This window comes from Otolemur garnettii, unplaced genomic scaffold (genome assembly GCF_000181295.1).
Source record: "Otolemur garnettii isolate 467f Iridium unplaced genomic scaffold, OtoGar3 scaffold00032, whole genome shotgun sequence".
Classification (NCBI taxonomy): Eukaryota; Metazoa; Chordata; class Mammalia; order Primates; family Galagidae; genus Otolemur; species Otolemur garnettii.
In genome coordinates, this window is record NW_003852427.1 from 1,955,314 (window position 1) to 1,970,656 (window position 15,343).

At 38.0% G+C, this 15,343-nt stretch overlaps 1 protein-coding gene across 2 annotated transcripts in view; it reads right to left on the reverse strand.

Moving 5' to 3' along the window:
• The window catches only part of NEK4 (NIMA related kinase 4), a 35,091-nt gene that overhangs the window by 6,649 nt on the left and 13,099 nt on the right, over positions 1 to 15,343 (reverse strand). Inside the window, exons 7-14 of one of the 2 annotated variants that reach the window (XM_023512984.1) lie at positions 11,476 to 11,880; positions 9,226 to 9,372; positions 7,915 to 8,061; positions 7,380 to 7,446; positions 5,798 to 5,907; positions 4,494 to 4,582; positions 1,667 to 1,872; positions 1,077 to 1,210 (exon numbers count right to left, since the gene is read on the reverse strand). In XM_023512984.1, coding sequence (XP_023368752.1) covers positions 1,077 to 1,210; positions 1,667 to 1,872; positions 4,494 to 4,582; positions 5,798 to 5,907; positions 7,380 to 7,446; positions 7,915 to 8,061; positions 9,226 to 9,372; positions 11,476 to 11,880 — 1,305 coding nt within the window. Of the gene's footprint in view, positions 1 to 1,076; positions 1,211 to 1,666; positions 1,873 to 4,493; positions 4,583 to 5,770; positions 5,908 to 7,379; positions 7,447 to 7,902; positions 8,062 to 9,225; positions 9,373 to 11,475; positions 11,881 to 15,343 lie in introns of both variants that reach the window. The other variant, XM_023512983.1, reaches the window with a different exon arrangement.

Here is a 15,343-nt window from a genome sequence, read left to right on the forward strand (position 1 = left end):
AAAAAAAAAAAAAAAAAAAGAAGTACAAAATTTATACTCTGAAAACTACAAAACATTGTTGAAAGAAGTTAAAGATCTAAGTAAATGGAAATTGTTTATACTCCTCAAATCGATCTATAGATTCAATGATATCACTATTAGAATCTCCTTCCTATCATGCAAATACAGTGGGGGGAAAAAACCAAATCCTTCAATAATTAAAAAATAACCCAGTTTAAAAATGAACAAAGGACTTGAATAGACAACTTATCCAAAGAAAATACACAAGAGTATATAAACATGCTCAACATCATTATTCATCAGGGAAATGCAAATCAAAACTACCGCACCATTTCAGACACTAAGATGGCTATAATCAAACAGGTAATAACATGTATTGATTGGCAAAGATGTAGAGAAACTGCAACCTCTTACACTGCTGGTAGGAATGTAAAATAATGCAGCTACTTTGCAAAATAGTCTAGAAGTTTCTCAAATGTTTAAATATAAAGTTACTATATGACCAACCAATTCCACTCCTAGAGAACTGAATCCACATACAAATTTGTACATGAGTGTTCGCAGCAGCATATTCAAAATAGCCAAAAAGTGGAAACCACCCAAATGTCCATCAGCTGATGAATAAACAAAATCCATGCAATGGCATATTATTTGGCCATATAGAGGAATAAAGTAATAATACATGCTACATTACAACATGGATGAATCTTGAAAACATTGCATGCCATGAAAGAAGCAAAACACCACAAAAACCATTTTTTTAAATGATGCCATTTATATGAATTGTCCAGAATAGGCAAATCTATGGAGACAGAAATATTAGTGGTTTCTTAGGGGTGGGGGATTTAGGGGACAATGGAGAATAACTGTTAATGGGTACAAGGTTTCTTTGGGAGTTAATGAAAATGCTCTAACATTTACTATGGTAATGATTGTACCTCTCTGTGAATATATTAAAAACCATTAAATTGTACACTTTAAATGAGTGAACTGCATGCTATGTAAATTATATTTCAAAGTTTGTTTAAAAAATTCTGTAACAAGACCAGCCTGACACACTTAATGGAATAACTCACCTCTCTCTTGAGTTCATCCTCCTCTTCCAAAAGATGGAACACCTGCTCTAAAAGCTGAACCCCCAGGCCCCGAATTACATCAGCTCTCAAAACTTCAACTATTCTCTTGATCTTTTCAGAACCTGGCATGATAGCTAAAAAGCAATAACAAAGACAGAGGAAAATAACCACGTTCACCACTATAGCAAGTATAACACAATTTTTTTTTTTAAATCTTAGGATTCTTTTCCCTTTGACAAGAATCTGATATAGCAACTTCATTTAGGTTTTAATGACTAACAATTTACATATGAACTTAAGCTTCATATCACACTACCACCTCCTAAACCTAAAAACTCCACAAATAACTTGAAAAAAAATCCACATGAAAAACTTCACTTATTTACAACTATTTACATTTATTTTTAAAAATCAATTTTCATGCAACTTTTTAGGAATACATCTGTTGCATATAACAAATTATACCTTTTATGGAAATAATTGAAGGAAATAATAAAAATACCAAAAAATTTTATAGGGTTTAGCTCCTTGGTTTGACACATTTCTCCAACACACATTCCCTGTTTGCTATAAAAAAATAAACTGATCACCTGAAGGTAGCTCCTTAAAATGGAGTTCATCAGCCTCTTCTGCAACTTTCCCATGAAGTATCAGTGTGTCCCGATACTTCCGATGAAGTTTAAATTCTGATACTGGATTTGGTACTGGAAGGTCTTCGTAACTCTCGTTAGAATCCAATTTCAGGGTCTGAGTCATCAATTGTACCAGGGCACTCATTTCATTTGTATGACCTTTTCTGAAATTTTTTTTTTAAATCTCTTTGTTATTTATTTGGCTTCATGAGAATTTTTCATTAAAAAATTAGCAAAATGACCTGTAGGGAGTTCAGCTGCCAAATGCCCAAATAAACTCCTATAGACTAACCCTTCCAAAATGACAACTGTATGCGGTGAATAAAATATAAAAATCAACTGTGTAAAGGCAATGGAGAATAAACAAAATTTGTAGGCAGATCTTGGAAAAGAGTCAACACCTTTTAGCCTAAGGGCAGGCCATAGGCAGATCAAAGTACAAAAGAAAACCCATAGTTGTTCTGGCCAGAAACAAAGGACAGAATTCAGGACACCCACTGCCCCTAGAACGTGAGAGAGGAATGTTAGAAAGGATAGAGTCTGAAAGAAACAGTCTTAAATTCTATGTACAAATTCTGCTCGACCATTTCTAAGTAACTTAATTACACCCAAGTGTAACAGAATAAACAGAATCAGTGAGCTGTGGGACTTTAAGCAGTCCACTATATATGTAATTAGAATCTCCAAGAAAGCAGGAAAATTCTGAAAAAAATATGAAAAGTGTTCAAGAATATTTTAAAGAAACAAAAAATACCAGCCCCAAAGTTCAGTGTCTAGCAACTAGTCAAAAATTACCAGACACACAAAGAAGCACAAAAATATCACACATTTGTGAAAAATGATAGAATTAGCAAATGAGAACATTAAAGCAGTTATTATAAATATATTCCATATAGCCAGGGTAGAAGAAAACATGAACATGTTAAGAAGAGAAATTTAATCCCAGCTACTTGGGAGGCTGAGGCAAGAGAATCGCTTAAGCCCAAGAGTTGGAGGTTGCTGTGACACCACAGCACTCTACGGAGGGTGACACAGTGAGACTCTGTCTCAAAAAAAGAAGAGGCATTTAAGATACTAAAAAGACCCAAGTCACGTTTCCAGAGATGAAATACACAATGTATTAAATACATGGGATAGGATTTTTTTTTCCACTCTGTCACCCCAGCTAGAATGCAGTGGTATCATCATAAACTCACTGAACCTTAAACTCCGGAGCTCAACCAATCCTCCTGCCTCAGCCTTCTGAGTAGCTGGGACTACAGGCACATGTCATCATGCCTGGCTATTTTTTTCTTTTTTGGTAGAGATGGGGTCTAGCTCTTGGTGACCTCTTGGTCTCAAGGAATCCTCCCCATTTCACCCTCCCAGAGTGGTAGGACTACAGCCATGAGCCACTGTGCCAGGCCCACAGGATAGGATTAAGAGATTAAATACTGCAGAAGAAAAGATTAGTGAATTCAAAGATATATAGCAATAGAATCTATGAAATATAGAACAGAGGAAAAAAGAATAAACAGAATCAGTGAGCTATGGGACTTTAAGCAGTCTACTATATATGTAATTGGAATCTCCAAGAAAGCAGGAAAAGTCTGAAAAAAAATATGAAGAAATAATGGCCAAGCTGGGCACATTGGCTCACATCTGTAATTTCAGGTACTCAGAAGGATCATTGTGGCCAGGAGTTTGAGACTAGCCTGGGCAACACAATGAGACCTTGTCTCTTTTTTTTGAGATAGAGTCTCAAGTTGTCACCCTGGTTAGAGTGTTATGGCATCATAGCTCACGGCAACCTCCAACTCTTGGGCTTAAGTGATCCTCTTGCCTCAGTTTTTTTTTCTATTTTTAGTAGAGATGGAGTCTTGCTTTTGCTTAGGCTGGTCTTGAACTCATGAACTCAGGCAATCTACCTACCTTGACCTCCCAGAGTGCTAGGATTACAGGTGTGAGACTTTGTCTCTTAAAAATATTTTTAAAAATTTAGCAAAGCATGGTGGCATGTGCCTGTAGTCCCAGGTACTCAGAAGGAAGAGGCAGGATTGCTTAAATCTATGTGTTGAAGAGCAGCCTGGGCAATACTGCAAGAACCCATTCCAGAAGAAAAGAAAAGAAAGAAAGAAAATGGCCAAAACTTTTCTAAATCTGTTGAGAACTATAAATCTGCAGATCTAAGAAGATATCCTATAAGAACTCTGAATGAAAATTATATGTGTTTATAGAAAAGATATTTTTAGGCTCGGCGCCTGTGGCTCAAGCGGCTAAGGCGCCAGCCACATACACCTAAGGTGGCAGGTTCGAATCCCCAGCCCGGGCCCGCCAAACAACAATGATGGCTGCAACTAAAAAATGGCCGGGCGTTGTGGCGGGCGCCTGTAGTCCCAGCTACTTGGGAGGCTGAGGCAGGAGACTCGCTTGAGCCCAGGAGTTGGAGGTTGCTATGAACTGTGATGCCATGGCACTCTACCCAGGGGGATAGCTTGAGGCTCCGTCTCAAAAAAAAAAAAGAAAAGATATTTTTAGCTCTAGCATATACCATGAACAATTATAACAGCATCGGGTGGCGCCTGTGGCTCAAGGAGTAGGGCGCTGGCCCCATATGCTGGAGGTGGCGGGTTCAAACCCAGCTCTGGCCAAAAAAAAAAAAAAACTGCAAAAAAAACAAAAACAAAAACAAAAAAAAACAGCATCAGTGAGAGTACTACAGGTCTGAATACTACTGTAGATACATATTTAAGATTTATTCAAATAGAAATTGTTTATAAAGGCAGACAGAAAAACAAGAACTTACCCTTCCTTGGAATCCCCATCTGACTTATCAGTTGAACTTGTAGAAGAACTTAACTCATCCTCAGATAGACAATGAATCAGTTTCCTTTCCTATTAATATTTGGAAGAAACACAATTCTACATGGCAACCAGAATGTAATACTTGAAAGAGTCTTAGATTCAATTTAATAGGAGAAATTAACACAAACAAAAACTGAAGTTACTTTATCCAAATGATATCCCAGTTCACCCATGAAGTTCACAAGGAAGCCTGAGGGATATCAAGGTGAAGTTTTATAAAGACCCCGGAGAGTTTCAGCAGTAATGAAATTTCCTTTCCAGAAAGAAGAGATGACAGATTTTGGTGTTTCAACTCCTAAGTAGTGGGTTTGTCCCATAAGGGACAGAATGCCACCTAAATCAAGGCAATCTCAGCTTGCTCTTTTTTTGTTGCTCTTGGTAGAGTGCTGTAGCATCACAGCTCACAGCAACCTCAAACTTTGGGGCTTCAACTATTCTCTTGCCTTAACCTCCCAAGTAGCTGGGACTACAGGCACCTGCCACAATGCTTGTCTATTTTTTTCTTTGTTTAGCAGGCCTGGGCCAGATTTAAACCCACCAGCCGCCAGTGCATGTGGCCGTCACCCAAACCACTGAGCTATGGGCACCCAGCCTCTCAGCTTGCTCTTATGTGAGACTGTTAAAGTGCTTTAAAGGATTGCCTGATAGAATTACATACAGATCTTACAACCTTGGGAAATAGAGTGCAGCCTCCATTAGTGAAATAACTAAATGATACTGCAAAAGAACAAAACTTTCATTACTTTCAAAAGGTAGGAAAAATTAATCACTAGAGTATTATCCAGAAAGGTGAACATGGGTCAGAAACTTTGCAACTACTCATTTAGCTATCAGATGGTGTCCCTACATCATCTATAGATGAGACGGTAAACTACTGACACAAACAGGTAACTGAGGAATGATTAGCAAGTGAGACTAAATATGGCCATACACATAGGTATATTGGTATCACAGAAGAATAGGCAAAGTGTTGCCCAATGGAAGCCCTTAGGAAGTCTCATTTAAAAAAAAAAATTCTTAACTAGGATGCTAATTGTTCATAAAAGTGTCTGAAAAAATTATTGGCTTAATGGGTCAAACATAATCCTTCTAATTATTATTTACCAGTTCTTTTCTTTATCAAGAGTGAAAAGGTGTAACTTAGGCTTGCCCTATTCCAGAAATAAATGGAGCTGGCATTTATAAGGTTTATAGACTATTAGATGTAGACATGTCCACCTTTTCCTTTAGGAATGTGTGATGCACCTGAGCAATGCTGCAGCCAGAAAACTGTTGGGCAGGAACAGGCTGGCTTTCCTCCTGTGGTTTCCCTGAAGTTTCTGCTGCACTCACAGAAGTTATCCTCATTGAAGAGCCTGAAAATGTAAATACTCCCAGTAGTTGGTTGTGGTGGGCTGGCCTTAATTGAAGAAGGCTTTGCACCAGGTATGGAAGATACCCCAACAAGAGTATGTAGTAACATACTCTTGAAATAATATAAACAGTATATTCATCATCACTCTGGTATCTGACACCTCAGGTGAAATCTTAGCTTTGGGTCTACCAGCTTAATGATCTTGGGCAAATTACTTAACCTCTCAGAGCCTCAGTTTCCTCAGCTGTAAAACTGATAGAACACTACCTACCTTGGGCAGTTATTGTAAGTATGAAATGAGATAATGCCTTTAAGATGTTTACTGTAATGCTTAAACACTGGTCACCATTCCATAAATGGAAACTGCTAGTACTATCTTTAGATAATAGTAACAGGAATGATTATAGCCCTCAGCCCAGAGAAGCACCATTCCCTTAGCTTCTTCTCTGTGCCTGAGCAGATAGCACTTCTCCAGCCAGTAGACTATGGCCATGGAAATAAGTTAAATACTCACTTGATTTTGATTTCTAGTCTAAAATCTCCCAGGAGTTACTGCCACTCAAAGCCCTCTTGATCTCATTTTAATATTGTCTTCTTCTGATGATGTATGCCCCTGAGTGAACAGTCTGTGAAGATTTCTTTGTTTTCCCTATGATGATGTCTTAAAAGGCTCAACTAAGAAATTTCAAAAATTCTTCCAAATTGTTTTCTCAAATAGATTACTGCTGCTTCTTCTTGAAAATCTTTTTCTTTTTCCTTTTCTTTCTTTTAAAAAAATATTTATTTAAATATTTATTTATTTTGAGAAAGAGTCTCACTTTCTTGGCCCCTGGTAGAGCGCCATGGTGTCACAGCTCACAGTAACCTCAAATTCTTGGGTTCAAATGATTTTCTTGACTCAGCCTCCTAAGCAGCTGGTAGTACAGGCACCCACCACAATGCCCAGCTATTTTTTTAGAGATATGGTCTTGTTCTTGCTTAGGCTAGTCTTGAATTCCTGAGCTCAAGCACTCCACCTGCCTCAACCTCCCAGAGTGCTAGGACTATGGCTGTGAGCCACCATGCTTAGCCCTCCTTTTCTTTTTTCTTTTTTTTTTGAAATACAATCTTGCTCTGTTGCTTGGGCTAAAGCACAGTGGCATCATCATAGCTCATTGCAAACCCGTATGCCTAGCTTCAAGCCATCCTCTTGTCTCAGGCTGCCTAGCTGCTGGGACTATAGATGTGTGCTACCACACCTGGATAATTTTTAAAAATTGTTTGTGGGGGGGGAGGTCTATGTTTCTCAGGCTGGTCCCAAATTCCTGATCTCCAGTGATTCTCCCAGCTCACCTTCCCCAAACGCCAAGATTATAGGCATGAGCTACTGCTCCTGGCCCTCAAAGTCTTCACACCTCACAATCAATACTAATGCTTATGTCCATGAGCCATAGCAATAGCTGCCAATAAGATGAGGAAAAGAGTTCAACTTACCTGAGGGGAATATCTCTTCCTGTGACTGTTTTAGTCGCCTTCTCTCTCTGGCTGATAATGGTCGATCCTTTTAAAGAAGGTCACAGAGTCATTTCCATTCCTGCTTACTATTCTTCTAATACCTACAATGCATGATGTATCATTCAGCACTGAGAAAAAGGCCTTGCTCAGGCATTTAAAGGAGTGTCTATTGGAAACCAGACCACATCAGGGTAACAACTACTAGCAAGAAATGATCATAGCCCTCACTTCTGGGAGGCACTCATTTTTTAGAAAGGCAAATAGAGACTTTCACATTTCCTGTATTCAGAATCTACTCAATCTCTTTAATTAACTGAAAGTGACTATCTCTGAAACCACAGAATCTGTTCATTTAAATGAAAGCCTCTGCTAAGAATCACAGATCTATCCCTTCCAGTGTTTGGCAAGAAGCAGGGCTAAGATACTTGAATATAAAACTTTATAATATATGTAGGATTTTATAACCCAAAAGCTTTATAAGGTTTTAAAAAACTCAACATACGCTCTCGCAAACCTTTGATGATGTTATCTCACTGCTCCTTGAACAGCTCACAGACCCAGTCACCATGCTACTTTGGTTCTCAGCATCTTTTTGTATAGATATGATATCCACTTTTCCAGTAGTGGGATGAAAAGGCAAAAGTTGAGGTGGCTCATGGAACTTAAGTGATTAAAAAAGGGAGAGATTATCAGTTTCATATACAGCCACCACCTCCAGAGTTCCCCCATCAATAGGTTCTCTATGTATTTTGTCAGTGATTTGCTCTTAAAAACTTCAAAATATTGCAGTGGCTCATGCCTATAATCCTAGCACTCTGGGAAGCCGAGGCAGGTGGATCACTTGAACTCAGGAGTTCAAGACTAGCCTGAATAAGAGCAAGACTTCATCTCTAAAAACAGGCCAGTGTTTGTGGTAGGTGCCTACAGTCACAGCCACTTGGGAGGCTGAGGCAAGAAGATCACTTGAGCCCAATAGTTTGAAGTTGCTGTGAGCTATGATCCTACAGCACTCTACTGAGGGCAACAAAGTAAGGCTCTCTCCTCAAAAAAAAAAAAAATCAAAAACCCAAGCAAAACCAACAAAAAAACCCCTCAAAATATTGTATTTTGGAAAGAGACTCTGCCAAAAGTAAATCACCATTTAAGACGCTTATGGAGGCTCAGTGCCCATAGCACAGTGGTTACAGCACCAGCTACATACACTGAGGCTCATGGGTCCGAGTCCGGCCCAGGTCAGCTAAACCTGACCTGGTCAATGACAACTGCAACAAAAAATAGTTGGGTGTTGTGGTGGGTGCCCAAAATAGCTTCTTGGGAGGCTGAGGCAACAGAACTGCTTAAGCCCAAGAGTTTGAGGTTTCTGTGAGCTGTGATGCCACAGCTCTCTACCGAGGGCGACATAGTAAGACTCTTTCTCAAAAAAAAAAAAAAAAAAAGACCACACTATGGAGAGGGTACCTGTGAAAGTTACTTCAAGAAATGACATGTCAACATGATTTTGTACCAAAGATGAGGAAAGAACTATTCATCAGTATAATATGAAAGGGGGGAAAGATTTACCCTCATTAGCCTGCTTCTTTAACTTTCAAAATGTTCTGCCCATCTTTGCTTGGGAAGATAAAATTCCTCCTCTGTTTCAAACTCCACCGATATTTGAAAACCAGTATTTATCATCTTGCCTTTACAATCTTTTCCTATACAATCTTTTCATTTCCTTATGTGCCTTTTTGACAACTGTTAATCATTCTAAACAGAAATTGAGCTTACCAAAGTCTATCTCCCAAACTGCAGCACAATGGAATACTGCAAAGAGATCTCCACCAACCTGTCTCTTTCCCCCACTGTCAATCTGTTCCCTTTTCTTCTGCCGTCGCTGTCGAGACTGGGAAGGTTCAGACTCAGAGCTGTGTGGCTGTAAATCTGAGAGGACTCTTCCCTGTTTTTCTTTAATACATTCACCAGCAACCTGATCCTTAAAAATAACAAAATGAAACAAACATACACAAATAACCCACAGAATAATGAAAGTCCTTTAAACTTCCAATGGTCAAACCCTCCATTTCTACTTTTTCTTCTTTTCTTCTTTTTTGAGACAGAGTCTCATTTTGTCACCCTCAAGTCAAGTGCCATGGCGTCATAGCTACAGCAACCTCAAACTCCTGGGCTCAAGTGATTCTCTTGCCTCAGCCTCCTAAGTAACTGGAACTACAGGCACCCACCACAATGCCCAGCTATTTTTAGAGACGAGATCTCACTTTGGCTCAGGCTGGTCTTGAACTCATGAGCTCAGGCAATCCACCCACCTGGGTCTCCCAGAGCACTAGTTATTACAGGCGTGAGCTACCAAACCTGGCCTATATACCTACTTTTTCTTCTCCTCTTCCTCCTCCAGTACTTTAAACATGGTACATGAAAATGAGGAGGGAACAATCTTTCTCCAAATGAATGCTTCTTTGCAGTGCTGACACCAAAGACAAAATGCTAACATCAGTTATCTAAATGTTCTGGTCTTTTTTTCTCTTCCCCCAAATAAAAATAATTATTTTAATTAAATTACCCAAATTATGATAAATCTCTTTTTAACTTTTAATAGATTTTCTATTCTGAAAGTGAACCAAGTTTTAAATTAACTCCAATTTAATATACATTTGGTTCTCAAGTAAACATCAGTTATTTAGATATACTCTAAAAAACACAAAGAAAAGAGCACTGTGTTTGGAGTTAGATGGAGTCATATGGGAGAAACTTAATCTTCCTGAGCCCAGTTTCCTCACCTAAAAATGAATTTAATGCCCCACCTACATAGTATTACTATTTGAGGATTAGCAGAGATAACATACTAAAAGCACAGGAGAACCGCCATAGTTGACCATTTCCTTACACTGACCACCTCCTTAAATTGGCCTAATTTTCATAGACCAGACATATGCCACATGTATGTATCAGTACAGTAGGCCTAGTTCCTTATGTTGACCAGTTTGTTACAGTCCCTTGAGTGGTCAACTTACAGAGGTTCTACTGTACTTAAGACTATGTCTACCACATATTAGATGCTCAAAGCAGTGGCAAACATGTAAAAAATATTTTGAAAAGTTTTGTAATGAATATTTTGTAAATAAAGGTACATTTAGCTACAATTTCCTATTTTCTCTAAGTATGGAAGCGTTAGGTGCAAACTTTGGGATACCCTATAGAATACTTTTAAAATTCAAAAATAAAAAGATAAATGAACCAAAAATTAGCAAAGAATTTAAGTAGCTTATTTCTCCAAATGAGGTTTACCAATGGCCAAAGCATATAAAAAGATGCTCAACATCATTAGTCCTTAGGGAGATGCAAATCAAAACCACTTCACATCTCCTAGGATGGCTATTATCAAAATGATAGACAGTAGTAACAAGTGGTGGCCAGGATGTAAAGAAACTGAGACCCTCATATATGGCTGGTAGAATTAAAATGATATAATTGCTTTGGAAACAGTTTTATAGTTCCTCAGAAAGTTACACATAGTTACCATATGACCCAGCAATTGCATTCCTAGTTATATACCCAACAAAACTGAAAACATAAGTCCACACAAAATCCTGGACACAAATATTCACTGCAGCATTACCCACAGTAGCCAAAAAGTGTAAACAGCCCAAATGATGAACAGATAAATATAATCCAACTGATGAATAGATAAAATACTATATTTACATATAGTGGAAATTACTTGCCAATAAAAAAGAATGAAATACTTGTTACATGCTACACCATAGATAAACCTTGAAACTATGCTAAAAGAAGACACAAAAGCCATAAACTGTATGATTCCATTTATGTGAAATGCTCAGAGTAGGCAAATCCACAGAGACAAATGCCGACATAGGTGGGGTAAAGGTAGAATGGAGAATGACGGTTACTGGGAATGGGCTTTCTTTTGGGGGTGATGAAAATATTCTTCTGTTTATACTATTACTCAGAACAGGTGATTTCCCTAAAATGAGAACTATAGTATAACCAAACATGACCCACACCTTTGTAACCATACTTTCCAGTTCTCTGAAACAAATGCTTTGTACATACCACTCACCTGGTCCTTTGGCTTTTGGGCTTTGGTTAGTGGCTGAAGAGGCTTTACTGGTTCATTCTTTGCCCCAGTGACAACCTTAGAGGACCATGTAGGAATCAGGATTTCAGGCTGAGCACCAGATTTGGTGATATCCTGCAGCATCTCATCCTTCACTTGAGAAATATTGCATTTACTTTTTAACTCACTAGAGGCTTCTAAGTGGCTTGGTCGATTCTCTTGAACTAAGCCATCACTCATTGAGCCTCTCCTTTCTGTAGGTAAGATGTCTATATTTACCCTACTGATCGTGGCTAGTGACTCTGTAATATTGCTCAAGTCCGGTTTAAAGGTGTGGCCTTTCAGACTGTCAGATGACTTTGAGGGACTAACGATGGGTTTCTCCTGGGATAAACATTTTTCTTCACCCTGAACAAAAATATGTTTCCAAATTATTATAGCATTCACCATATATAAAAATTAACTCAAAATGAAACAACATGTTCCTCAAAAAGTTAAACACAGAATTACCATATGACCCAACAATTTCATTCCTAGGTATATGCTCTAAAGAATTGAAAGCAGGGACTCAAACAGATATTTGTGTACCAATGTTTATAGCAGCACTATTCAAAACAACCCAAAGAAACTACAAATGTCTGTCTGGCAGATGAATGGATAAACAAATATGTTTTTATGTGTGTGTATACCATGGAATATTACCAATCCATAAAAAGGAATGCAGTTCTGATATATGCTACAACATGAATGAACCTTGAAAACACACCAAGTGAAATAGGGCACACACAAAAAGGTAAATACTGTATGATTTCACTTATATGAAATACATGTAATAGCCAAATTCATAGAGACAGAAAGTGAATGAAATGATTGAGAGGTTACCAAGGCCTGAGGATAGGGAGAATACAGAGTTATTGCTCAGTGGGTACAGAGTTTCTGTTTGGATTGATGAAAAGGTTTTAGAAGATAGTGGTGATGGTTGTATGACATAGAGACTATAATTAAGGACACTAAATTATATAAAAAAGGTTAAAATATGACAAAGTGGAATTTATTCCTGGAATGCAAGGATGGCTATGCTTTAGTTATCATTTTAGAGAAATCAGTTATTCTGTTATATCAGTTTAAATAAAAGAATATTTTTATCATCCCAGAAAGAAATCCAGTACCAATTAACAGTCATTCTCCGTTCCCCTTTTCCCCTGAGCCCCTGGCAACATTTGTCCCAGTTGGATTTGACTATTCTGAGGCAAGTGAAAATCAATTTAATAGACCACATGAACAGAATGAAGGGAAAAAAACAAACAATCACCCCAATCAACACAGAAAACACATTTGACAAAATTCAACTTCCTTTAATGATAAAAAAATTCAACAGTCTTATGAAACACTCACAGTGAATATCATACTTAATGGTGAAAGAGTGAAAGTTTTTTGTCCAAGATCAGAAACAAAGCAAGGATGCTCATTTTTGCCACTTCTATTCAATATAGCATAACAACGTCTATGTAATAGACCAGAGCAATTATGTAATAAAAAGAAATAAAAGAAATCAAAATTAAAAAGGAAGAAGTAAAATTACTATTTCCAGATGATATGATCTTATATGTAGAAAACCCTAAAGATTCTAAACAAAAGAACTGTTGCCTAATTAGACTTTAGCAAAGTAGCAAGAGGCATAGTCAACACACAAAGATCAGGTGGGGTTTTCTTTTGTTGTTGTTTTTTAAGAGATAGGGTTTTACTCTATTGGCCAGGCTTGAGTGCAATGACACAATCACAGCTCAGTGTAGCCTCCAACTCCTGAGGTAACTAATACTCCTGCCTCAGTCTCCCGAGTAGCTAGAACTACAGGCACATACCACCATGACTGATGAGCTAATTTTTTTAATTTTTTGCAGAGATGAGATCTCACTCAGTTGCCTAGGCTGGTCTCAACTACTGGCCTTAAGCCATTCTCTTGCCTCTGCCTCCCAAAGCATTGGGATTACAAGCATGAGGCACCATGCCCTGCCTCAGTTGCATTTTATACACTAACCATAAACAACCAGAAAAGTAAATTATAAAAACAATTCCATTTACAATAACATCGAAAAGAATAAAAGATGTATGAATTAACAAAAAGGTGAAAGACTTATATAATGAAAACTATGAAACATTGCTGAAAGAAATTAAAGCCTACATAAATAAATGGAAATATATTCACATTCATGGATAAGACTTAATATTGTTGAGATTATCAATAATACCAAGAGCAGTCTATAGATTCAATGCAATCCCTATCAAAATTGCAATGACTTTTTTTTTTTTTGCAGAAACAGAAAACTCCATCCTAAAATTCATATGGAATCTCAAGAAATCACAAATAGCCCAATCTTGAAAGAGAAAAACAGAGCTGAAGACTCATACTTCCCATGTGTATTTTACCACAATAAAAAATTTAAAAATGAAAAAATGGATCAACAAGTTAAATAAAAGAGTTAAAACTATAAAACTGTTAGAAGAAAACATAGGCATAAACCTTCAAGATATTGGATTTGGTAAGGGATTCTTCGATAAGACATCAAAAATACAAGCAACAACAAAAAAACAATAGATAAACTGGACCTCATCAAAATGAGAAAATTTTTGCAAAGGATATTATCAAGAAAGTGAAAATAAATTTTTAAAAATGAAATAAAACATTTAAAAAATAAGAAAATACAAAGGGTGGCCATAAAGTTCATGTGCTATTTAAAATGGTCTGTTTTAAACTGCACACAAACTTTATGGACACCGTGTATATTAAAAAAATTTTTCCTTGAGACAGAGTTTCACTTTGTCACCCTCAGTACAGTGCCATGGCATCATAGCTCACAGCTACCTCAAACTCTTGTGCTTAAGCAATTCTCTTGACTCAGCCTCCCAAATAGCTGGGACTACAGGTGCCCAGCTATTTTTAGAGACGAGGTCTTGCTCTGGCTCAGGCTGGTCTTGAACTTGTGAGCTCAGGCAATCCATCTGCCTGGGCCTCCCAGAGTGCTAGGATTACAGAAGAATGCAGATGTGAGCCACCATGCCTGGCAATTAAAATATTTTTTAAAAGAAAGTGAGGACAACCTATAGAATGGAGAAAATATCTTGAAGTCATATATCTGATACGGGTCCAATACCCGGAACATAGAAAGAACTCTTACAACTCATAATCTCAGCACTTTGGAAGGGTAAAGCGGGAGAATCGCTTGACGCCCAAGTTTCAGCTTGGGCAGTCACATCTCAACAAAAAAATTTAAAAATTAGCCAGGCACGATGGTGTGCACCTATAGTTTTATCTACTTAGGAAGCTGAGAAATATGTATCAAGAAAATACTGGCTTGGCGCCTGTGGCTCAGTGGTTATGGCACCAGCCACATACACAGGAGCTGGTGGATCTGAACCCAGCCCAGGCCTGCCAAACAATGACAACTACAACAAAAAAATATCCAGGTGCTGTGGAGGGGGGGGACCTGTAGTCTCAGCTACTTGGGAGGCTGAGGCAAGAGAATCACTTAAGCCCAAGAGTTTGAGGTTACTGTGAGCTGTGACACCAGAGCACTCTACCTAGGGCAACATAGTGAGACTCTGTCTCAAAAAAAAAGAAAGAAAAGAAAAGAAAATACTAAAATAATATTATGTATTTAAAAATTAAAATACACATTTTAAAAATAAAGTGAAGACAGCTCGGCGCCTACGGCTCAAGTGGCTAAGGCACCAGTCACATACACCCAAGGTGGCAGGTTTGAATCCAGCCCGGACCTGCCAAACAACAATGACGGCTGCACTGCAACCAAAAAATAGCCAGGCGTTGTGGTAGGTGCCTGTGGTCCCAGCTACTTGGGAGGCTGAGGCAGGA